A 26548-nucleotide genomic window follows, 5' to 3' on the forward strand; every position below is an offset into this window, starting at 1 on the left:
TACCTAAAAACCTTACAACTTTTCATCATCCCCCTTCTTACTACATAAGCCTGCGTATAAGCTATTTTTATAGAGCAACATGATGGCCAACCTATTTTTATAAAAAATATTATCATTGCCTAGAAACATCGCTATTTTTAGCTCGAGAGGATCTTCTTAGTTTATAACTTTTGAGAGAATATAAACCATGTAACTCATCATAGTACCCTTAATGCAAGCAATTGATAGCTTTTGTTAAGTCTCTTGGTCATGTGTTCATAGTTCATAAAAACTATATACAATGGAGCTGAATATAATTGCAAGTTAAAGTGCAAACTTCATTTTCTCACACTCTAAAAGGCAACAAAGTTCAAAGTATTTTAATTAAAATTGAGCTCCAATTTAGCATTTTAATTTAAATTTAGCTCCAATTTTAGGTATAATCCTATATAGTTTTGGATTTGCAAGTTTAAGGGGGTGTTGAGTAAAATGTTTTCTATGAACATTGCTCTAGCCAAGGAAGGTAGTAAAGAACAAAAGCTATTATATAAAAAAAAAGTTTTTAGATTTCAGAGAGAATATATATTTTGTGATAATATTTATATATTAGGGAAAACATGAATATATAGTCGAATACCTAGCTGTCGATGCCAGCCATGGCGTCAAGGACATTTTTGAGTGTTTTTACTAGTACACTGTCTGCTTCTAGGGTTTCGAAATTGTCCAGAGAGCCCCTTTCATGTAGGGTTTCTCCTTTCATGAAACAATCCACAGAAACCCCTCCGGTTAGGGTTTCTGCTTTGGGAAAAAACTCCACCGCATCCCCAGACCAAGCGAGGGGTGGCCTCCCCCGTTTTTATGTTGAAGAACTTCCGTCTTTGCAGGTACATTTGAGTCATCTGCTAGATTTATTTGTTTCATCAGGTATAATAATGCTTGGAAAGGTTTTCTCCAAGATTTCACAGCTTTTATCTTGCGGAAAAATGGTTTTACGTAATTATCTAGTCCATTTGTTTTTGGAATAGTGCAAATTAATTCTCTTTGTAGAATTTGATTATTTAGAGATTTTCAGGTCCATTGTATACAGTTGCAATAAGTTTTGTAATTTTAAAATTTAATTTTGGAAATTATAGTTTTGAAATGATAGTTGCTTTGGATTGGTAATCTCATGGGCCTTCTATGTGGGTATTGGAGTTTGGCATATGAACTTCATCACGTCCTCTCCAATAAAATCATATACATCATCCTTTGCTATCCGTGGTTGAATGTTTGAGATGTCTGCAGGCTCAACAACAATTTTTTTATGGTCTACTTGCTTCATCATCCAGCTCACGGTGCCTGCACTATCCAATCCTCCAATTTTCTCTAATATTTGAAGGCATTAACATATGCCAACTTGTCTAGCTGGGAGGTGTTGAGTTTGAGAACATTAAAAACAACAAGCTTTGTTAGCCATGGCTCACCACTCACTCAGCATAAAATCTTTCGAAAGACTCGTCACTCATGACTCATGAACAAGTAAATTGTAAAACTTACCTATTGCGATTCTTTGTACGTATGTCGCCAGTAATGCTCCACAATCTCTGTGCGCAAGAGCAGCTTACCTCGCGTGAGAGAACTTGCATAGCCAAAGCCTGGAGAGTGGGATTAAAACCTCCTAATTTCTCCTACCAAGAAAGTGGAAGGGCCCGATTCTCAAGATTCCTTGCAATTATATGTGAGAAATTACCCTTGATACCTTTGTACTCCAAGAGGTCCTCCTCAAGCTGATTCCGCACTCTTCCATCATTATGGTAAAGCCTTTTCACATAGTCATTCAAACCAGAAAGCAGCACACGATCTGATCTATGCGCATTACTTCTCCACAAAGGGTGGAGGAGATGAGCCACACAATGAATTTGCCGTCGAAACCAAGACCATCTTCTGTCAAAGATCTCCAACATAGAGGCCACCCTGTGTAGGCAAAATAACATCATAAACTTAGTGAACTAGGAATTTAGAAATCAGGATCCAAAAGCTCATATAAAAATATGTACGTCTTAGCGCTAACTACTCTTCAATCACATATGGCACACTCGAGTCGCTCCATGAACTCATAAAGTTGTCCCATAGTAGATCTCTTATTGTCACATAAGCGCAACATTGAGACAATGGGAAAAAGTGCAGTCCGAATGGCATTTGCATCTGCCCAGAACTCATTGTTGTAAATGGTGTTTTGGATTTGACCAGCATCGAGCAAGTCCGACTCAATCCAAGCAAGCCACTCCTTGTCAACCACTATACGTCGTAAATCATCCTTGCATTTGACCAGGTTGCAAAACCAACGTACAAGTCTCGACTTTCAAATGGAAAAGTGCAGTCCGAATGGCATTTGCATTTGCCTAGAACTCATTGTTGTAAATGGTGTTTTGGATTTGACCACCATCGAGCGAGTCCGACTCAGTCCAAGCAAGCCACTCCTTGTCAACCACTATACGTCGTAAATTATCCTTGCATTTGACCAGGTTGCAAAACCAACGTACAAGTCTCGACTTTCAAATGGAAATACACACTTTCATTAGAATTTTCAATTGCTATATTAGAATTTATTACTTACCAATACAAGAGATATAACAAAATCTTGTCTTTGTCGGCTTTTTGAGAGCCCATTTGTAATGGTGTGTAAACAAACCAAAAGCAAATGATTTGTGTGTGACAAAGTTTATAAGCTGTACGGCTTTATCAACCACTTAAGCAACCCATGGAAGCTGTCCTGTATCTCCATTATAAGGTGGACGGAGTGTGCCGCACATGGAATCCACACAATATGCGGATATGTAGCTTCCGCTAGCTCTCCCATGAGTTTGCAATTACTAGCATTATTAGTGATGACTTGAACCATGTGTTGTGGCCCAACCTCTTCAATAGCCTCCGGTATGTGTTGGAAAATCAACTCTCCTATATATGAATCATGATACATGTTACATATACAGTTATACTTTAGACTGTAGAGTCGAGATTCGAGACATGTCAAGATAATCAGAAAACAAGACATGTCAAATTTAGAATCTTGATTCTTACCAGTAATTTGGACACCACAAATCGACACATCTATGGGCCATAGAAATGTCGTTCTAGTGCAACATGCCACTAGAACATTCAGCAAATGACACTGCAGATATCGTTCGATCCATCCGATATGATGGTGTAACCATATAGTGCCCAAGACTCGCTATGACATCCAACTAATCATGCACCATCTCAACCTGGCAAGTTAGCCTCGTAGTATGAAGGACATATGAAGCTGCAGGAGTGATCGAGACTATTGCACCCCTGTCGTTGAAACAACTGTAACAAATCTTTTGTATGCACCTAAGCGTGTAACATGAAATGCAATGTTACACTGATAGAAGAAGCGCTCCTCTTCGATCTCAGCTTACCTCTGTAAGCTTGGAGGCCAAACTTCATGCAATGTGCTAGAACAGGCATGGGCCCTCTATTGAGAAGAGGGAGCTATAGATGGCTGAGCTGCTTCTAGAGTTTCAACATCCTGTGTGCCACTAACACAAGGAGTGGTAGTCGCAGTACTAGTGCCCATACCAATAGACGTGGAGCGCCATGGACACCAGCGCGCAGCGCGAACAGCGCGGAGAGAGAGAGAGAGAGAGAGAGAGAGAGAGAGAGAGAGAGAGAGAGAGAGAGAGAGAGAGAGAGAGAGAGAGAGAGAGAGAGATGAAATGAAATGATATATTAACGTCTCTAAGAGGCCATAATGGCCTATGAGACCAACAAAACTGAGAGTACATCTGAAGTTGGTGTCTCATCATAGAGAACAAGACTAAAAAGTACAATAAACTGATTGTCCTACAATTATAAGAACAAAACTGCAAGACTCCGAGATGATTCTGAGTAGAAAATATTGGAAAATACTGGAAAATGTATATCAGGTAGATCCATGTATGCTGATCAGTTGAAGTGTTGCCCTCTCCTTAGATCAAGAATCTCCGCCATGGGGCTGTCTAGAATAGAGAGGTCGTAGAAGCGAGGTAGGCGCCTCCGATGCTGAGCAATAATGGCTCTGATCTGGCGATGGTGAGGATGCCGTGGTCGGGATCCTGGTGGGCGTGGCCGACGAGCACGACATAAGATAACTGCTCTATCAGTGGTGACTCCTCCCTGGGAGCGTGGTCGGTGCTCTGATGGCCCATCAGGTGTGTGGGCTGGGTTGCTTGTGCTGGTGCCGAAGAAATCTGTCAGGGTCCTGTGTCTAGGTATCGGCCTCCTGTCTGCCAAGAGGGTCTCTCTATGTCTCCTGAGCTCAAGTAGAAACAATCCGAGGCATCTCTGATCCTCAAACTCCATGACCTTGCGTAACGGCCCAAAACCCTAACGGAAGAGGCAATGATATCTCCCTCGGATGTCATTATAGACTGTACATCGGCAAATGTAGTGTTCCTCTGTCTCTACCTCCTGGTAGCATAGTTGACAAATGTGGTCATCCATGATCTGATGCACATTCCCAATCTGTCTACATAATCAGAGACCGCATCAATGTACAGTCCAAAGAGGGTGGGCGATAGCGGGCATCCCTGCTTCACCCCTATCGTGCTGGTCACCCTATCAGATAGTCCACCTGGAGCTCGGACTCTGCCTGTCACAAACTCATACAAAGCATATATCCCCCACTGCATATCCTCGGGTACCTCAATGTCATGCAATCTGTGCATAAGCCTGGCACATGGTACAGTATCGAAGGCTTTGCGGAAGTCCACAAAGCAGCAATATATCCTTCTCTTCTGTGCCCTGCCCTCTTCAATAAGTGCTCGAAGTGTCAGTATGTGATCCAAGGTAGTAAATCCTCTCCTGAAGCTAGCCTGTCCATGTGCTCGATGACCATGCCTCTCTGCCCATCGGCTCAGCTCCGGCTCCAATATAGAGCCATATGATTTGGCCAAGTAATGACCAATCATGATCGTCCTGTAGTTGCCTGGTACCATGGGGTCCCCACTTTTAAAGAGTGGTACAATGATATGCTCTGTCCAGCTTGTCGGGAAACCCTCACAAATGGCACGATTAAACACATGTACGATGAGCGGAGCCAAAGTGTCTCGTGCATATGAGAAGTGCTCTCCAACTAGCCCATCATGATCCTATACCTTTCCATTATGTAACCTATCTATCGCATCTAGCACCATCCGCATAGTAAAAAAGGTGCTGCTAGACGGTCTAGCTCCCAATGGAGGGGGGGTGGGGGGCTGTCTTGGTGCATCATATAGCTCTCTAGCATAAGTATGCCATGCCTCAGGTGTAGTAATCGGAGTACCAGGCTGTCTCTCTTGAAACATCTTCCATGCCCTCTTGCTGTCCTTCCCCAGGAAGAGTTGGTAGATCTCCTCCTCTAGCTTAGCCAGATAGGCTCGTTTCTTCCTCCGCACAAGGCGCCGAAAGATCATCCTGGCGTGTCTATGTGTGTGAGACCCAATGGCAATCTCACGATGTAGTTGTGCTCGTGTCTCACGACACTCATCATCATACCAACTGTTCTGTGGGGCAGTGCTGCGGTGGTGGGTGGAAGGGATCATAGTGCAGGGAAACGCATATGAGGCGGATGCATGTAGAACACCTGCCAATCCTCTCCTGATCTCGTCCAGAGAGCTATGCGGGTCTAAAGCGAACAAGCCATCAGATACTGCATCCCGGTAAACCCCAACTGTCTCACGTGTAAACTGATATCTCGGGTACCTAGGTAGATGAGTGGCTGGCCCATCTCTCGGGGATCTACCTACTATTGTGAAACTCAGGTATGCATGATCGGCTGCTATGCCAATGGGCCTACTGGAAATCGTGAAACCCCGCACATCAGGTATCAATGAAGGAGATCCCATCAAGTAGTCCACTGTGCTCTCTCCCCCTTTAGAGTTCCAGTGTGTGAGAGCATCTGATCCTTGCCATCTCAATAAGCCATTGTATATGACCAACCCATGTGCACTCCCGAGTGTGAGAAAATGCCTGCCATAATCTGTAATCTCCCCCTCATCCTGTGCTGATCTCTGCAACCCTACATCCTCTACCATGATCTCCCGGTACATAGCCTCTTGAGTATCATACATATCATCATATAGTGGTATATAGGGCGACTCTCCTGATGGTGCAAACCTGGGGGAAAGTAGCATACCGCCACATATAGCTCGCGGAGCCCCCCTCTGCATATTCGGACCCACATGTACCTCGCATCTGCATCTCTATGTACCACATGTATTTTGTCACGAAGCTCCTCCCTGTAAAGTATTGCCACTCCTCCCGATCCTTTGGTCCATTGTGCGTGGCTGAGGGCGGAAAACTGATTCCATCTATAACCCCGGACGTCAGGAGGCCTCTTGTTTGTGCACTGATGGGTCTCCGTATACATAGCAATATCACTGTGTCTGAAAGTATCCTCAAAGTATCCTGCATCTGTTCTAAGGGCTCCGTTGCAATTCCACACCGTGAATCGCAAGGTCTCATAGGCCGCGCACCGTCAAGCGGGCCTCCTCTCCGTAATGATGACTCGGCCATCTCTGTATACCGCCCATTTCCCCTCTTTCCTTGCCTCAAGCACACGCGGCATGTGTTCCTTCTGGTGTGCTATCTGTGCCGGTGTAAGGTCCTCATCCAAATAAATCTTTTCCCCCGTAAGGGCCATCCTTTTGGAGAGGAAGGCCTTCTTCTTCTCCAAGTCACCAAACCTGATGATCAATATCTTCACCCTGGTTTCATCTCTGCGTACTCGCCATGCTCCGGTAATGGGTACATCAGTGGCTCCAATTTTTGTTGCAAGAGGTTTTGCATCCTCTTGGGGATTTCCCTTATCTTCCCACCCAACTACACGTACATGTAAGGCACGTGCCCGTCTCTTGGCTTCCTCTTCCAATGTAGCATTCATCACCTCTACTTTATTGACTGGTGTATCCTTCTGTTTTTTTACTACTTCAATCCATGGGTTGACTTCCTCAATTTGTTTCTTTGTGGCAGTGGCAATTTCAGCCCATGAATGCATTTCCTTCTCACCTGCAGCCACTTTTGCCTTACATGATTCCAAAGTGTTTTGCATTTCTGTGATGTCTTTTTCGCGGTCAGCCATACATGTCTTCAAAGTGCCTTCGTACGATGCAACTGTTGTGCCAATCTCTCGGAGCATGTCATCCTTCCATTTCTGCATCTCTTTTTTCATTTCCATGTGCATCAAGGCTTGGGCTAATTCCATTTCAACCCGTACTTGGGCTTCCATTTCTCCCTTCCTTTAGCGTTTCGTATATCACTTTCCTTTGGGCATGCATCTGCTCGGTCCATTCCTTTTCAAGCTCCTGTCGCATGGTGTTCATCTCTGTCCTTATGTGAAGCTGTAGCTCCTCATAAAGGGCCTCATCTCGTTGGGCCATCTTCGTAAACCTTCGTGAGCCAGGGGGATACAACAAGTACAATGGCTAGAAATCATAATAAATGATTAAATACCCTTGCCTTCAGTATTTCTTCGCGATGGAAGCCTCCAAAACAATCCCCAACAGCCGGTATTCTTCATGGGCAGCCTTCAAGAGAGAGAGAAAGAGAGTAGCCATCATTAGGGCAGCCTGTAACGGTGGTAGAGGCTAGTGTGCAGCAAGAGAGCCTTCTTTAATGAAGAGAGAGGACTCCAATTTATAGATTTGGGCCTCCCATGAGCTAAAATGGCAAGAGAAGGCTACAATGATAAGTGGAGAGCCACACAATAGCTGAAGTGACAAGTGTGAGGCCACTTGTCTCACTTTGGTTCACTTTCTTGCCACATGTCCCAATCTAAGAGATGGGTCCTTTCATAAACTTTATCTCTAAAAATATCCCAACTGGTAGACATTCTGTCATAGGCACTTTGCCAACTCTTGGTATCTGCTCAATTCCAGATGTAATGACGCGAACAGAATTTCCATCAGAGTCGGGCCAAAAATAGCAACTCTCCTAAATTATAGGAGTGTGGTCCTTTGTATTCTAGGATAATCCCCCATTCCCAAAGCTTGTACTTTCCAAATATTTAGACATCCTGGAGTCCACCAGACCCCTTTCATACTGGGAAATGTCCAGGTTGGTGACACTATCAGACTACAGGAGCTGGACATCACTGACACAGGGCTGCAGCAATCATCACAGGACCGTGAGGAGGTCACAGTGTCCGGGAGATATTTCTTAGAGCTCGGAGTTGCACATGGTCTCGTTATCTATAACGGGATGTCCCGATGGCCCTCCTCCGGCGCCCTCATCTCCTTCCCTCGCTCAGGAGGTACTAGCACTGTGGACTACCTTATGGGATCTCCGGCTTTGGCACACCTTATCCCCGACTTCTCCATTCCGCCACCCCATTTTGAAGCTGACCATGCTGTCAGAATACGCAGCGGAGATGATGACAAAATCTGGAAACACAAGAGCAAGTGTAGAAAAATAGACAGTAATGGAGAGAGAGGCGTATAACTCTACTGTATATACACAAGATCTCGGAATACAATACAAGATTGGCAAGGGGCTGTGGGGCCATTTTATATGGCCCCCAAACAGCAGTCGGGCGGCCTGCTCCAAAGGCAGCCGACAGGACCAGCTATCCCAAGTCGGCCAGCAGCTATCCCAAGTCGGCCAGCTATCCCAAGTCGGCCATCATCTGAAAAAGGTCCACGACCTGTCCAAGACAGTCGGCCACCTCTAGCATAAACAGATGCAGTTGGCGAGCATCAGAGGTCCACGTGCCACCACAGGACTGCCTCCCAAGTCACAGAAAAAATGGGAAAAAATATGGGGAGTGAGGAAAAATGAAAACAACACCTACAAGGGTAGGCACACCCACAACAGAGGCCCTGGTGTCTCAGTAAAGACAGGAGATGACTTCTAATACTCCCTGTCAGCTCCTGGCTGTGAAACCAACCATAGGGAGCTGGGGTGCCGCTTGAGCAAATCCTGAGATAGTGACTTCGTGAAGAGGTCCACCGTACTGTCCCTCGTCGAACAGAACTCTAGCAAGATGTCATCAGCAAACGAACTGTTCACGAACAAAGTGCCTCTGGATGACTGTGGGTTCCTCCAGTGGAAGCCCAATCTTGCCGTGCAACCTTTGCAACCTTGCCACCTCACAAGCAGCCCGGTACTCTGCCTCTGTCGACGACAAGGCAAAAGATGACTGCCTCTTGCTGCTCCATAAAACTGCTCCTGGGCCTGAAGTAGATCTCCTTGTGTCTGGATCTCCTCCCCAATCTGAGTCACTCCAACCGTGGAGTCGGACTCCATCCATCGATCCCCTTCCTATGTAAAAGAGTCCATGATCCTTCGCATGCTGCAAAAACCACGAGATACGCAATCCTGCCTCCCAAAGAGTCATCTGCAAACACGAGCTCAACAGCCTCATCAGGAAGCTCCCGTCCAATCTGGTATCCATCAACCAAATCAATGAACCATTCTGCTTCCGAGTCAAAGAGACATCACACTGCTCACAAGGATCAACACCTGTATGGTGGAAAGCCAAGTCCTGGAAACCTGCTAAAGACCACGCAAGGCCTTCTGAAACCTGTCAACCACCCCCTCTGAACCCGGAACCACAAAGCCTGGAGAATCCACCTCCTTCTGCAAGTAATCAACTGCCACCTGCATGGCTTTCCATGAGATCTCCGTGGAAAGAACATCCTCATCTAGAGGAGTTTCTTTGTCCCGAATACTACGAGACATCAGAGCATAAGTTACCTGTTCAATTTCCTCTGACTGACGAACACAAGAACCACCAACATCAGTACTGGAAAGTTCTTGCCAACTGTTGCCATCAACTGGCAAGCTATCCACCATCTGGTCCCGGAAAGCTTGCACCCACCGCGTATCCACACTTAAGTGGCCATTACCAGACTGCCACTCATCACAAAACTGAAGAGAGTGCTGAGAGCTTGTAAACTCCATTCTCCACTCCGCCTTCCCACACTACCTGGCTTGTTGCTTTGTCTCGGAGAGCAACAAAATGCTCATCAAACTCCACCCGTACGCCAGTCTTGCAAAACTGATGCACTGACAACAGACGAAAACCAAGTGTGGGAACATACAACACCGGGGAGGAATGCTTCCCCCTCTGCCATCGAGAACTATCTCCAACCTGCCCTCACTGTGAATTGGGATAGTGGATGTATCCCCAGTAAGAATGTGACCAGAATACTTGCAGAGATCCTGTAAATCTGAATGGGAAGGAGTCATGTGCCTTGAAGCACCACTATCTAGAATCCACTCCCGAGTATCCGTAGGGGCGAGTCCTCCAACCTCCTCCCTGCCTGAAGAAAATGAAACATCGGTGTCCATCACCTCCAAGTGCACAAAAACCGGAGTCTTCACGATTGTTGCTGAGGAATCTTCACCCTTCTCAGTCTTCCGCTTGGGACATTGCCTTTCTCGCCACAATCATTACAGGTCCTCTCTGCCTTTAGTTTCTCGCGGTCAGTGCGGACTTCTTCTCAGAAGACTTCTCCGATGAAGCCTTCCCTTTGCCCGTGTTACGGCCTTTCGACCGTTGGCCAGTTAAGGCCTCCGAACCTCCACCCTGAGGAGGGTTCCTGAATTGTTCCTCCTGGTCCAAGACCATGGGCACAAGCTGTCAGAATATGCAGCGGAAATGATATCCAAACTTGGGTAGACAAGAGCAAGTAGACTGCAGAAAATAATCAGCACAAGAAACACAGAGAGATGTGTGTAAACTCTTCTCTATACACAAGATCCCGGAGATAACTGAATGAGAAAGTGGAGGAGGATGGGGGGCAATATATACAAGCCCATGAGGGCAGTCGGCCAGCTCTAAAAGAGGCCCACGACTGGACAAAACCCACGACTGCTGAAAAACAGCAGTCGGCCAGCATCTGGTGCCCCACGTCTGCACAGAACAAGTCGGCCAGCACTCAGACAGCCCACGACTGCTACAGATGCAGTCGGCCAGCTTCAGAGTGCTCCTGGCATCACCTGGCAGCCCTCCAGCCACTAGGAAAAAATGGGAAAAGTAGGGAAAAAAATACGGGGAGTGTGGAAAAATGATATATGGGCAGGGCACACCGACAACAGAGGCCCTGGTGTATACAAATAGACAGGAGATGACTTCTAACACCCCCTCTCAGCTCCTGGTTGTGTAACCAACCCCAGGGCGCTGGAGTGCCGCCTGAGCGTAGCCTGAGGTAGAGACTTCGTGAAGAGGTCCGCCGCATTGTCCTCCGTCGAACAATAAAGTAGCAAGATGTCACCCGCCAAGATCTTCTCACGAACAAAGTGATACTGTATCTCTATATGCTTGGTCCGGGCATGGAAAACCGGGTTTCGAGCAATAGCTATACAACTCTGGTTATCACATTGGATGACTGTGGGCTCCCTCTGTGGAAACCCCATCTCGCCAAGCAGCCTCCTGTGTCGAAGAAAGGGCAATAGTCGGCTGCTTCTTGCTGCTCCAAGAAACCGCTCCTGAGCCGAGGGTAAAAGTGTATCCTGAAGTAGATCTCCTCGTGTCTGGATCTCCTCCCCAATCTGAGTCACTCCAACCTTGGAGCTTGACTCCATTCCCTCCTGTGTAAGAGTCCCAGATCCTCGTACTCTGCAGATTCCGCAAGATCCGCAATCCTGCGTCCCAATGAGTCTTCAATGGCGTCTGCATAAAAGAGCTCAACAGCCCCACGGAGAAGCTCAAGTCCAATCTGGTGTTCAGCAACCAGATCAATGAACCAACCAACTTCCGATACTGCGAGGCATCAACTGGCTCACAAGGATCTGTAACGGTTAACTTTGTGTTCGGGTCCATCGGCGAAGTAATAGGCTTGCAGTTCTCCATCCCAAAGGCCTCAAGCAACTCATGAACGTACCGCTGTTGAGAGACGAAAAACCCCCTCTGGGTTTGCCAGATCTCCAATCCCAAGAAGAAGTGGAGTAAGCCTAAGTCGGTCATCTCAAACTCCTTTGACAAGGCAGCCTTCGTCACTCCAATGTGCTCCACATGACCGCCGGTGAGAATGAGATCATCCACATAAAGGATGATGAGTGTGACCATGCCGCGTTCCCGAAAGAGATACAGGTTCGGATCTGCAACCGATCTCTGGAATCCAGTCCGAATAAAGAAGGAATCAATCTTCTGATTCCAAGCCCGCGGAGCCTGCTTAAGACCATACAAGGCCTTACGTAACCTGTAAACCATCCCTTCCGATCCTGGAACAATGAAGCCTGGAGGCTGCTCAACGTACACCTCCTCCTGCAGGTCACCATTAAGGAACGTCGATTTTACATCCATCTGGTACACGGGCCACCTCTGAGAAGAAGCAAGGGCAAGAATGGTCCGAATCGTGGTCATCCGCGCTGTCGGTGCAAAGGTATCCTCGTAGTCGATGCCTGGCCGCTGAGCATAACCCTTAGCCACGAGCCTGGCTTTGTGTTTGTCCACCGACCCATCAGCCGCGTAACTTGGTCTTAAAGACCCATTTGACACCAATGACTGACCGCTTCGACGGCCTCGGTACCAACTCCCAAGTGTTGTTCTTCTCGATGGCGTCAAGTTCCACCTGCATGGCTTCCCTCCAAGTATCCTGTGAAAGGGCTTCCTTTACGGAAGTGGGCTCTTTATCCCGCATGATACGAGACATAAGAGCATAGTTCACCTGAAGAAGCTCAGCCGTGTTGCTTTTATCTCGAACTCGATGTGATCTTCGAGGGCCGTCCTCTGTGGTCCACTCGGAGGGTAGCTCCGTGACACCTGACTCCCGAAGGGTGTCCATCAACCACCTAGGTACTCGAACAGATCGTGGAGCCTCCTGTGGTCGCGGGGGCTCAACTCCAGCTGCGGGCTCAACCTCCTGTGATGATTGAGGTGGATCAACTGGAGTGGTAGACTGGGAATCATCATCAGACTCTGGATCTCCAAGAAGTGGCGGCTCCTCGACAGTGGATGCTGGAACATGCTCGTCAAAGACCACATCCCGGCTGACAACAATCTCGTTCCTCTCTGGATCATACAACCTGTATCCCTTGGAAAGAGAGTTATACCCCACAAATACCAGCTTGCGGGACTTGAAGTCAAGCTTCCCCCTCTGCTTCTTCGGAATATGTACATACACGTCACTCCCAAAAACACGGAAGTGCGAGACATCGGGTTTCTTGCCAAAATATGCCTCAAATGGAGTCATATGGGGTACAGAAGTCGTCGGAGAGCGGTTAATGGTATGGACAGCTGTCGCCACAGCCTCACCCCAAAGTGGACGAGGAAGATCTCGATGCTCCAGCATGGTCCTCGCCATCTCCACCACAGTCCTGTTCTTACGTTCAACAACTCCATTCTCCGAAGGCGATCCGGTATTGGCCAATTCCCTCTTGATGCCATGATCTGCACAAAACCGAAAGAATACAGTCGAGGAGAATTCCCCTCCTTTGTCAGCCCTGAGAGTCTTGACCTGAAATCCAGACTCTTTCTCCACCATCACGTGCCAATCCTTGAACCGAGCAAAAGCCTGGTCCTTCTGTGAAAGAAAGTAGACCCACGTGAATCTGGTACAATCATCAACAAGCAGCATGAAGTAGAGAGATCCTCCCAAGGATGGTATCTGCTGTGGTCCACACAAGTCAGTGTGAATCAACTCCAAAGGTTTCGAATCCCGCCTGGAAGCTTGCTTCGGAAAGGATTCCCTGTGCTGCTTACCACGTATGCAAGAACTGCAACGTCCTTGCCTACTACCAACATCTGGCAAGCCAACCACCATCTGGTCCCGGAAGGCGCGCCGCAAAGCATCCACATTTAAGTGGCCAAAACGAAAGTGCCACAAGTCTCCGACCTGAGAGCCTGTCAGTGAGGAGAGTGCAGAGAGTTTGTAGATACCGTTCTCCACACCGCCTTCCCAAAAAACTTTGCCTGTCTCACGGTCCCTTAGAGCAACTGAATGCTCCTCAAATTCCACCCGAAAGCCAGTCTTGCATACCTCATGCACTGACAAAAGATGAAAGCCCAGAGCAGGGACATAAAGAACACGGGAAGCATGCTTGCCCCCCTTGCCGTCGGGAATGATCTCCATCCGGCCCTCACTATGAATCGGAATAGTGGAGTTATCACCAATAAAGATACGACCTGACTGCCGCTTCAGATCCAGGAAGAAGTCACGGGATGGAGTCATGTGCCTGGAAGCACCACTGTCGAGAATCCATTCCCGAGTATCCTTTGCGGTGAAGCCAACTGCCTCCTCGCTCGAAGACGATGAATCATCGGAGTCCACCATCTCCAAGTGCACAAATGCCGGAGTCTTCGCAGCTGAGGCTGAGGACTCAGCACTCTTCCCTGTCCGCTTAGGGCACCAGAGCCTAGGGCTCTGATACCATGTCAGAATATGCAGCGGAAATGATATCCAAACTTGGGTAAACAAGAGCAAGTAGACTGCAGAAAATAATCAGCACAAGAAACACAGAGAGATGTGTGTAAACTCTTCTCTATACACAAGATCCCGGAGATAACTGAATGAGAAAGTGGAGGAGGATGGGGGGCAATATATACAAGCCCATGAGGGCAGTCGGCCAGCTCTAAAAGAGGCCCACGACTGGACAAAACCCACGACTGCTGAAAAACTGCAATCGGCCAGCATCTGGTGCCCCACGTCTGCACAGAACAAGTCGGCCAGCACTCAGACAGCCCACGACTGCTACAGATGCAGTCGGCCAGCTTCAGAGTGCTCCTGGCATCACCTGGCAGCCCTCCAGCCACTAGGAAAAAATGGGAAAAATAGGGAAAAAAATACGGGGAGTGTGGAAAAATGATATACGGGCGGGCACACCCACAACAGAGGCCCTGGTGTATACAAATAGACAGGAGATGACTTCTACAAGCTCCTGCCACGTGATGGTGCTAAGCCTGCCACTGGTAATCAAAGACGAGTAAAATGCTGAGTACTGAGAGGGCAAATGCGACAGCAACGTTATGGCCATGTCCTCTGACGATATCTCCTTCCCAGCCTGGAGAACTTCCTGTTGAAGAGCTTGCAGCTTGTTAATATGCTCTCGCATTGTCGACGACTTTGCAGGGCTCATAACCCGCATCTGTACTTCCAAGGATGAGGAAGATAAATGAACAGACCCTGGCGTTGGCACGATCCCACAACTGTGCCTGTGCCTCGCGGTCCTTTCGGATCAACGGTAACTCCCCTTCCTCTACTTCCGGCAGTGGAACCCCAACAACGATGAAATCAGCAAGGTCGTAAGACTCGAGAACAGATTCCATCATAACCTTCCATATGCTGTAGTTGTTCCCGTCCAACTGACGGTCCACCGGGAACGTGGGGAGTGTAGGGATCTTCACATGCTTCTCAGCCATCTCTAACAAATCTGCCATTGTGGGGATGTAATCTGAAAAAGGGTGGGTGGGCGGGAACAAAGAAGAACTTACACCTGTAAGTGGCTGTCCAGCAAATCAGCCCGCTGTCCTCTTGCTTCTCCTCTTCCCGAACAGTCCACCAATCAGCAACACAACAGTCCCCCTCTTGCTCACACAAATCCCAAGAACTATCAAGAGCCTAGGGCTCTGATACCATGTCAGAATACGCAGCGGAGATGATGACAAAATCTGGAAACACAAGAGCAAGTGCAGAAAAATAGACAGCAATGGAGAGAGAGGCGTATAACTCTACTGTATATACACAAGATCCCGGAATACAATACAAGATTGGCAAGGGGTTGTGGGGCCATTTTGTATGGCCCCCAAATAGCAGTCGGCCTGCTCCAAAGGTAGCCGATAGGACCATATATCCCACGACCAGTAGAAAGCACCAGTCGGCCAACTATCCCAAGTCGGCCAGCATCTGAAAAAGGTCCACGACCTGTCCAAGACAGTCGGCCACCTCCAGCATAAACAGATGCAGTCGGCCAGCATCAGAGTTCCACTTGCTACCACAGGACTGCCCCCCAAGTTACAGAAAAAATATGGGGAAAAATACGGGGAGTGAGGGAAAATGAGAACAACACCTACAAGGGCGGGCACACCCACAACAGAGTCCCCTGGTGTCTCAGTAAAGACAGGAGATGACTTCTAACACATGCCTACCTCTCTTTCACTCTTACTGCAAACCACCCATCCCTCCACCACCTCCCCCCATCTCACATTATACTCAGGTCCTCTTTGATCACGAGCTTGACCTTGTTTACTCCAACCACATCTACTGCCAACTCCAGGATGTGGAACCTAATGTCCCCCTATCCACCCTCACAACACAACTCACCACCATACTCCACACATCCGCCACAGCTTCTTTCATCTGCACGTGGCGGTCTACGGCCAAGCCACCTTGTGGTTCCATGCCCCAGAGCTGTTGGTATGATGACGAATGTCGGGCCACACGCTCCCGTCTTAAGCATGAGGTACGGATTGGGCAAATCACGAAGCGCCAAGCGCAATGGATTTCTCAACGGCTCACCCGACGTGAGAAACGGGAGTTCTATGCTCGGAAAGAGGATGAGTTATAACGACTTTTCTTAGGGCCGAACTGCAAAGAGGCATGGAGGAAACTCCGAGAACATCGCCCTCCCACACCTATCACTTGCCCAGGCACATGGCACTCCTATGCATGCTCCCTCTATCATATCTCCCATCAGCCACCCCTACCCGCACCTGTTACGACCCTGTGTTTTTCCGTTTGGACAACAAGCAGGTGGGCACGGGCACAGGCACGGGCACGGGATGGACAGTGTGAACATGCATCAGTTTGGATATGAAAAGGAAACCCATATGTGTGGCCAGCCCAAGTGTGAAAGGGGGCAAAAAGGAGTTTTAAAGTTTATAAGGTTTAATAACCTTTGGTGATAAAAACATTATTATTATTTGAGGCATGCGTTTTTAATGTTGCTTTTGGCGTTTTTGAGAAAAGCGAATCACCTCTTTTTAAAAAGGGCGAAGGGTGGCGCATGGAGCATGGCGCATCCCCTTGAGCAGGTCGCCGTGTGGAGCTGACGTGTGGAGCTGACGTGTGGTCGCTGTGTGGGCTACAGGGAGTGCTGGGCGCTGCTGCGCATGGGCTATAGGAAGTGCCGGGCACTGCTGCGCATGGGCCACAACAGGGTGCTGCTGCGTAAGGGCTACAGGGGCCAGGCTGCTGCGCGCATGGTGGGCTACAGCCAGGCGGGGGCTGCAGCTAGCAAAGGGGCACCGGGCGGCTGGGCTACAGCCAGTGGGCTACAGCTAGCAACCGGCGACCAAGTGGGCAGCAACGGGCAGCCAGAAGGAGGCGCCAGGGGGGAGGCACTGCTGGACAGAGACAGCCACTGTATAACCTCTCTCTCTCATCATAAGGGCCTGGTGTGTTTTCTCTTTTGTGTACCATGGATGTACGAGAGACCTTGAACAGGAGAACAAGCTATAGATGCACGAGACAATGTTCATGGGAGAGATGGTGTGATTTCTCTTCGTGTCGAACTTATATGTGCTCAGGGATTTGCTTACAGGTTCTCTATTTTTCTCTCGCTTGGAAAACAATCGTGGGTTTTTGGCACCGTGATTGGATGGTGCATATGTGGATTTTTCTCATGGAAACAGGACGTTGGCTTTTCGAGAAGAAACAGGGCTTTGGTATCGAGGAAAGAGGCCTATGGTTTATGGGATACAGGTCTTTGGTTTATGGGATACAGGTCTTTGGTTTATCGAGGAAAGAGGCCTATGATTTATGGGATACAGGTCTTTGGTTTATCGGATACAGGTCTTTGGTTTCATGTGGAAAACATGTCTTTGGATTCATGTGAACAGGTTATAGTTTTCTTGAGGTTACATGCTGTGACTATAGGAAGGTCATATGGTTTGGTACAGGTTATAGTTTTCTTGAGGTTACATGCAAGCTGTGACTATAGGAAGGTCATATGGTTTGGTACAGCCCTACTGTTGTTTGGGAAAGGGTTTGTGGGATCCATGGTTGAGATGGAGAAGACCTTTTCAAGCAGGGAGGTGTTGTACAGGTGTGCCTTCTCTATGGAATGCTTTGCTGTGATAACGAGAGTTCTTATTTGGAAGTCCTGGGTGAAAAGCTTCGAGGGATCCTATTGGTAGAGGATTCTACGAGTTGTACTATGTACTCAAATTTTTGTTCAAGTAAAGAAATACCGCAAGGGGAGCCACTGCGTTTTGGGGCCAATCGGTGTCCTTGTACTATTTGCAGGAGCACTCTAGCTCCCCCTGTTTGTTTCCTTTTCTAGGTTCCCATGGGTGATGAAGTGGTTTGTGTGCGAGTGTTTGTTTCATCGCCCGTCAGATTTTTGAAGGCTGGTATCACCACCACCAGACCCCCGCCCCACCACCTCCACCTTCTTCACAAAGGGCATGGTCCGCAAGGCCATTCGTAGACTACGCAATGGGTGAGCGCCCAAGATCACGAGGGACTCATTGCCGAGTATATCTCGCATGCCCATGATACCCTAGCGCCCCTACTAGCCTACATGTTCAATAGAGCCCTTTGTGAAGGATTTCCACCCTCTTGGTCCACCAACACCAGCCTTGATGTATGGAGCAGCTTTCCAGGGGCCAGATTTATCCGATGAGGATTGGCAACGAGTTGAGAGGCCCCAGGTCATGATGTTCTCCTGTATGATCCGTAGCAAACCATCAGTCCCACACCAGATTATCCAGGCAGAGTTTGCTGCAGTCTTGATGGTAGTGGAGGCACTCTTTCAGACAGTCACGTACCTCCCATCGCATCAGTCACATGGATCCCCACAGGTACCCGAGGCTTGCCCTGGAGTCCTCCAGACAGCTAGCACTTGAGGGACACTCTGGTGTATGGTATGCACTAGTTTCCACTTGGTTCTCAGTATATGGGCTCTGCATGGACCGCCTACCCTCCCTTTTGGACTCCCCTTTTTTCCGGCTGTCTCACGAGGATACCAACCGGGTTATCCGGTCAGATCTTCTTAGCCTCTACACACATTGCACATGGATCACACCCCTGGAGCTCCCCACGAAGATGCACTTTTGCAGAGACCACTTCCTCACACTCCCTGAGTGTTCACATATCCCATGCCATGCGGATTGTGATTGGCCAGATACAGGTTTCTTCCCACCGCCTCAGACTGGAGACAGGTAGAGCTGAGCGCATCTTCAGAGCCGGGCTACTTGAGTGTTCACATATCCCATGCCATGCGGATTGTGATTGGCCAGATACAGGTTTCTTCCCACCGCCTCAGACTGGAGACAGGTAGAGCTGAGCGCATCTTCAGAGCCGGGAAGCTCGTACGGACACCTAGAGAGGAGAGGATCTGCAGACTATGCCACACAGAGGTTGAGACAGAGGAGCATTACATATGCCGCTGCCCAGTATACTATGAGATCCGCGGGAGGTTTCACTGTCTATTTCGTGAGGGATTCGGTCCACTCTCCAGGATCATTGACTTCTAGGACGAGCGTTGCCTGGGCCTCTTCTTGCTTGAGCTCTGCAGACACAGGGACACCTTCTTGAGACACAGGCCCTAGCCACCCCGCCCCCTCCTTCGGCAGCCAACCATCACCAGTTTCTTCCGGACCCAGGAGGTGGAGGACACCGACATAGTGGATCTTCCGGACCCAGGAGGTGGAGGACACTGACATAGTGGATCTTGTGGACCCTCCATGAGTTGCTCTGGACCTACCTCGCCTGAGAAGAGTTACCTCAACCGAGCCTCTGCACTTCAGCATGCTCGACGCCCTCGACCCTCCCGTTGGCCACGATCACCTCATCAGCTCTAGATCGAGGACATGCTCCATCGCCATCGAGCTACCTTTCCACGTGACATAGCTGAGGGAGACCTCTCGGCCATACTCGTCAACCCCATGCCTGACATTTTGGAGAGTGGTTTACCATCTACTCGGAGCTGATGTTGCTCCCATGTTTTTATGTTCTTAGTATTCCATGACGAGTTTCCATGGACAGTTTTGTATCACCCCAGTGAGATAGCTATATTTATGTTTTCATTCTGTTTTATTTTCCATTCCATGATGAGATATCCTATGGACATTATTGTACCACTTTGGTCTCATAGGCCCACTGGGTCTTTAGTAGACGCTTAATATATCTTTCTTTCTTTCTTTCTCTCTCTCTCTCTCTCTCTCTCTCTCCATATCCAGGAGCGGCTAGCTCACTTACACTCACACCCGAAGATCATGCTCCAAGGTATTTTTGCCTCGCCATCGCCTATGTATCACATATTACACCCCCATTATGGTATTGGTTGGAGCTAGACAGATCTGCATTGCATTCTTGTATACCCTACGCATATAGGTTGCATACTGAGCCTCTAGTAGAAGTGCTCCATCCATCACACCCCCCCACTAGCTTAGTACTTTCAGAGTTTGTTTCATGTTCATTTTGTCCTTTTTTTTTTCTGGACATCCAGAAGACATTGACAGTTGTACATTGATTTGTCTCATAGGTCGAGTTCGGCCTCTAGTAGACGTTAATACAGCTTTCTTTCTTTCTTTCTTTCTTTCTTTCTCTCTCTCTCTCTCTCTCTCTACCTCATGGATATGATGTAACCTTTTGGTCTCATAGTTCATTTTGGCCTTTTGAAGACGTTAATACAACGTTCTTTCTTTCTTTCTCTCTCAGACCCTAACCCTGCCAAATTTGTGGGGCATTGCCCAATGTTTCCAATTTTTCCCAAATTTCAGATTTGGGGAAACTTTGACATAAGCACAAATCCGAAATTTGGGGGAAATTGGACACAATGTGCCCAATTTCGACCATCGGCTGAACTCTGAATTTCTAATTCCCCCATATCTCGGATATAGGCTTATGTCGGAGCTCCTCCAAATTTGAAATTTGGGGAAAATTAGGCCCCATGTGCCCGATTTTGGGCAAATTTCAGATTTCTTCCAAATCTCAATTTGAGGAAAATCTGAAACTCACCCGAAATCGGGCACATGGGGCCCAAATTCCCATTTTTCCCCAAATTTCAGATTTGTGGGAGCTTTGACATAAGCCCAAATCTGAAATTAGGCCAAAATTAGGCCCAGTGTACTCGAATTTATCTCAGATTTGGGCTTATGTTGGAGCTCCCCCAAATCCGAGAACTTTCTCAGATTCGTATTGAGTCGCATTGAATTGCAATTTACAAGAAATCTGTTCGAATTTCGTGTAGCTTCGTGTTAAAGCGTAGCGTGTGTTTTTGTTTTTACTACAGGTTAGTGAGGTGACAGGTCACCATGGCTAGACATTCATAGTCTAGACGAAGGGGCGCCTCCGCCTCTTGTGGGAGAGGCAGTTTGCCGAGCACGATCCTTGGTCAGAGACAATGCTCTTAAGAGAGTACCCAGGTTCGAGTTTCAGAAAGACTAATGCAGTGGATGGCTGTGATGATGTCACATCGATAGTAGCAGGATGGATACTATGAGGGGATGGACCACTGGTAGAAGCTGAAGCACAAGTAGACTGAAGTCGAGTAGTAGACTCGGGTTGTAGCATGTCCACCACAAGTGTTGCTCTCTCCTCATTGACAATCTCCTCAAGTCTAGTGGCTTTAATAGGAGCCTCCAATTGTCCCATAAGATCAATGTTTCTCTGTCTATCTCCATCATATGATAGCCACACCTCCTCTGGCACAGCTAAACATGAATTTGTACTGTTGCTACTAGTCCAAGTCAAATGAGCTTTCACATGTCACACTCCTAGTCAACATGAATTTGTACTGTTGCTACTAGTCCAAGTCAAATGAGCTTTCACATGTCACACTCCTAGTCAACATGTTCCTACAATGCACACAAACAGTCGATAGATGTGTCAGGCCGTGGTGTCCGAATTATTGGTAAGAATCTAGATTCTAAAGTTAACATGTCTTGTTTTCTAATCATCTTTGACATGTCTCGAGTCTCGACTCTAGAGTCTAAAGTATAATTTTACATGTAATATGTATCATGATTCATGTGTAGGAGAGTCGATTTTTCAACACATACGGGAGGCTATTGAAGAGGGTTGGCCACAACATGTGATGCAAGTCATTCACTGATAATGCTAGTAATTGCAAACTCATGGGAGAGCTAGTGGAAGCTATATATCCGCATATTGTGTGGACTCCATGTGTGGCACACTTCCATTGACCTTATGATGAAAATATAGGATAGCTTCCATGTGTTGTTGTAGTGGTTGATAAAGCCTTACAGCTTATCAACTTTGCCACACGCAAATCATTTGCTCTTGGTTTGTTTACACACCATTACAAATGGGCTCTCAAAAAGCAGGCAAAGAGAAGATTTTGTTATATCTTTTTCGTCTTGTGTCGGTAATTAATAAATTCTAATCTAGCAATTGAAAATTCTAATGGAGACGTGTATTTCCATTTGAGAGTCAAGACTTGTACGTTGGTTTTGCAGCTTGGTCAAATGCAAGGATGATTTACGACGTATGGTGGTTCACCAGGAGTGGCTTGCTTGGGTTGAGTCTAGCTCGCGTACTACTTGTTAAATCCAGAATACCGTTTACAACAATGAGTACTGGGCAAGTGCAGATGCCATTCATGATGCACTTTTTCCCATTGTCTGAGTGTTGCGCTTATGTGATAGTGAGGGATCTACTATGGGGTTACTTTATAAGTTCATGGAGAGACTCAAGTGTGCCATATGTGATTGCAGAGTACTTAGCACTGAGATGTACATATTTTTATATGGGTTTTTGGATCCTAATTCACTAAGTTTATGATGTTATTTTGCCTATGCAGGGTAGCTTCTATGTTAGAGATCTTTGACAAAAGGTGGTCTTGGTTTCTACGGCCAATTCATTGTGTGGCTCATTTTCTCCACTCTTTGTGGAGAGTGATGCACATAGGTTAGATCATGTGCTGCATTTTGGTTAAAATGACTATGTGGAGAGGCTTTACCATAGTGATGGAGAGTGCAGAATCAACTTGAGGAGGACCTCTTGGAGTACAGAGGTAATAGGGATAATTCCTCACGTGTAATTGCAAAGGATCTTGAGAATGAGGCCCTTCTAGTTTCTTGGTGGGAGAAATTTGGAGGTTTTAATCCCACTCTCTAGGCTTTGGCTATGCGAGTTCTCTTACGAGAGGTAAGCTCCTTTGGCGGAAAGAGATTGTGGAGTATTATGGACGACCAGTTCATATTGTGCTAATTCTTTCTATCTTTAGCGGTGCATTTGTCCTATCAACTACTTATTTGTTGTACTAATTCTCTCTATTTGCTACTTCCCTTAGTTCTAGGCTTCATTATGGTTGAGTCTGCCCTCCATCTCCGGAGGTTTGACAGAAACTCAGTACAAAGGGCTTTGTGTGAATATATGCTCTTATGTGTGTGTGTGTGTGTGTGTGTGTGTGTGTGTGTGGAGTGCGTGTGTGAGTGCATATCTTGATACAGAGTTCTACACCCACTATTGGGCACTGATAACGTTAGTGGGGATGTCGTAGTATCTAGTCCATACTATGTATAATGGAGTTCATAGTTATATAGTCTTGTGGGTTGACTACCATGAGTATATAACATGCACGTTCCTAAAAGGTGAATTTGGGCATGTTCCTGGATTCATCTAGGTATATAATTCAGCCGTATTAGTGGACATGCAAATGCAGATTTCACATTGTGAACTTTTTGTCTGATTTGTGGCTAGTTGATATCGTGCTAATTCTTTCTATCTTTAGTGGTGCATTTGTCCTATCAACTACTTATTTGTTGTACTAATTCTTTCTATTTGCTACTTCCCTTAGTGCTAGGCTTCATTGTGGCTGAGTTTGCCTGCATCTCCGGAGGTTTGACAAAAACTCAGTACGAAGGGCTTTGTGTGAATATATGCTCTTATGTGTGTGTGTGTGTGTGTGGAGTGCGTGTGTGAGAGCATATCTTGATACAGAGTTCTACACCCACTATTGGGCACTGATGACGTTAGTGGAGATGTCGTAGTATCTAGTCCATACTATGCATAATGGAGTTGATAGTTATATAGTCTTGTGGGTTGACTACCATGAGTATATAACATGCACGTTCCTAAAGATGAATTTGGGCATGTTATTGGATTCATCTAGGTATATATATATTATGGGCGACATACATACAAAGGATGGCAATAGGTAAGTTTTACAATTTAGTTGTTCATGACTCATGAGTGACGAGTCTTTCGAAAGATTTTATGATGAGTGAGTGGTGGGCTGTGGCTAACAAGGCTTGTTGTTTTTAATGTTTTCCGGCTCAACACCTCCCAGCTAGACAAGTTCGCATATGTCAGTACCAACCTTCGAGTCTTGGAGAAGGTTGGAGGATTGGATGGTGCCGGCACAATGAGTTTGACGATGAAGCAAGTAGACCATAAACAGACTGTTGTTGAGTGTGTAGACATCTCAAACATGCAGTCACGCAAAACAGAGGATGAAGGACATGATGAGGTTCACACGCCAGACTCGCTTTACTATGCGACGTCACCATGGAGAGGCATCTTCTATTGCTGCTACGGAGACATCTGCTGTTGTTGCTAGGGGCCGCTCTAGACAAAGAGTTGTGGAGCCTTCTAGACTTACTTCCACTCCTTCAGAGTGTGAGAATAATTCTGAGCGTAGTGATTTTGGTGATTTCACGGATATATAGGCTTGTAGCCATGGCTGCAGCCTACTACTATAGTAGTTCAGTACATGATTTATTATTTTGGATTTTGTAATTTTGATGACTAGTGACTACTAGTGACTAGTCACTAGTCTTGACTCTTGACTTTTCTACATAGATGATATCATGATAGTACATTGGAGTCTTATATTCCGTATTTACAAGTTATGTAAACAGTTTGTTATGTTTCCTTTGAACTTTCAGAACTTCTCATGAGTCATGACATATTATTAGTTATTGGCAAATGCTCTATAGCATATGCTAAATTGTGATGGAATCTGGAATCTAGATTCTAGATTATAATTTATGGAATTTAAATGTCGTTTTTTATTTTCTTGTCGTCAATTCCAAGTCTTGTTTGTTGACTCTTCATGTTAGAATTACAAGTTGGAACTTTGAGGTTTAAAGTTTAGAGATGTCTTTTGTACTTGTTTTTTGGACCTTGGGCTTTGTTTATAAATTATGATGTGAATCATTGTAAGAACGTAATGTGAGTCTTAGTGGGGGGGGGATGGAATGCACTTGCAAAGTAGTTGAACCCAAGCTAGGTAGTTTTGGTGAAGGACAGGTTGCTTATAGGCATTGGATAGAGCAGAAACTTAGTACGAAGGGCTTTGTGTGAATATATGCTCTTATGTGTGTGTGTGTGTGTGGAGTGTGAGCATATTTTGATACAGAGTTCTACACCCACTATTGGGGGCAGTGATGACGTTAGTAGGGATGTCGTAGTATCTAGTCCATACTATGCATAATGGAGTTGATAGTTATATAGTCTTGTGGGTTGACTACCATGATTATATAACATGCATATTCCTAAAAGGTGAATTTGGGCATGTTCCTGGATTCATCTAGGTATATAATTCAGCCGTATTAGCAGACATGCAGATTTCACATTGTGAAGTTTTCATCCGAGTTGTGGCCAGTTGATATTGTGCTTATTCTTTCTATCTTTAGTGGTGCATTTGCCCTGTCAACTACTTATTTGCTGTACTAATTCTTTCTATTTGCTACTTTCCTTAGTGCTAGGCTTCATTATGGTTGAGTCTGCCCTACATCTCCGGAGGTTTGACAGAAACTCAATACGAAGGGCTTTGTGTGAAAATATGCTCTTATGTGTGTGTGTGTGTGTGTGTGTGGAGTGCGTGTGTAAGAGCATATCGTGATACAATGTTCTACACCCACTATTGGGCACTGATGACGTTAGTGGGGATGTCGTAGTATCTAGTCCATACTATGCATAATGGAGTTGATAGTTATTTAATCTTGTGGGTTGACTACCATAATTATATAACATGCATGTTCCTAAAAGGTGAATTTGGGCATGTTCCTGGATTCATCTAGGTATATATATTGGATAGAGCAGCTAGGTGGTGGACAACATTAGGCAAATGTCAGGCAACCGTCAAATAGCAGCAATGGGCCAGCCAAGCAGCAGATGGAAGGACCGATTGCCATATAAATAGGTCCCTCGCCTCGCCTCCCCTCCCCTCTTCATTCATCAATCAACATCTTCCTGCTTCAGAAATCGAGCAGCCTTCTGAAGCTCATGAACGTGCGTTTGGATGCAAGAGTCAGCATAGAGCAACCAACATTTGAGGAAAGTGTTGAATGCTCCTTAGCCAAAGGTTGAAGGGAGAGCTCACTATGCCTAGATGGAAGCAACAAGAGATCTCTACAACATGTGCAATGAACAAGCTCTCATGGAAGAATTATAAGTTCCTTATGTGAGCTTCTTTCTGCATAGAATCCCATGTTGATATTAGGCAAACAGGCTTCAGAGGAGCAGTTCCAGGATAGGGAAGTGTAAGCGATTGTTATGCCTTCAAAGGTCATAAATGGGCTGGCCTTTAATGATGATGCTAGATTCACAGCCAGGGGTGACCTTACTGATAGAGTCATTAATTATGAGTTACTGTAAAGTGACCTTAAGGACACTTACTTGGATTCTATGAGGCTTAGGGTTATCAACTAGGGTAACTTGTAGAATTGTGTTTATTGGCAACCATGCACACACCATAT

General features: G+C 46.6%; 1 protein-coding gene across 4 annotated transcripts in view; it reads left to right on the forward strand.

Moving 5' to 3' along the window:
• Positions 1-531: 531 nt before the first annotated feature.
• LOC147623793 (methyltransferase) overlaps positions 532-26548 on the forward strand; it is a 128033-nt gene continuing 102016 nt past the window's right edge. The window contains exon 1 of one of the 4 annotated variants that reach the window (XM_086820407.1): positions 532-863. In XM_086820407.1, the coding sequence (XP_086676533.1) occupies positions 627-863 (237 nt within the window). In that variant the 5' untranslated portion in view covers positions 532-626. The remainder of the gene's footprint in view (positions 864-26548) is intronic. The other 3 variants (XM_086820406.1, XM_086820405.1, XM_086820408.1) reach the window with 3 other exon arrangements.

This window comes from Cibotium barometz, chromosome 26, assembly GCF_041138505.1.
Source record: "Cibotium barometz isolate CiBa-2024 chromosome 26, ASM4113850v1, whole genome shotgun sequence".
In the NCBI taxonomy this organism is placed as follows: domain Eukaryota; kingdom Viridiplantae; phylum Streptophyta; class Polypodiopsida; order Cyatheales; family Cibotiaceae; genus Cibotium; species Cibotium barometz.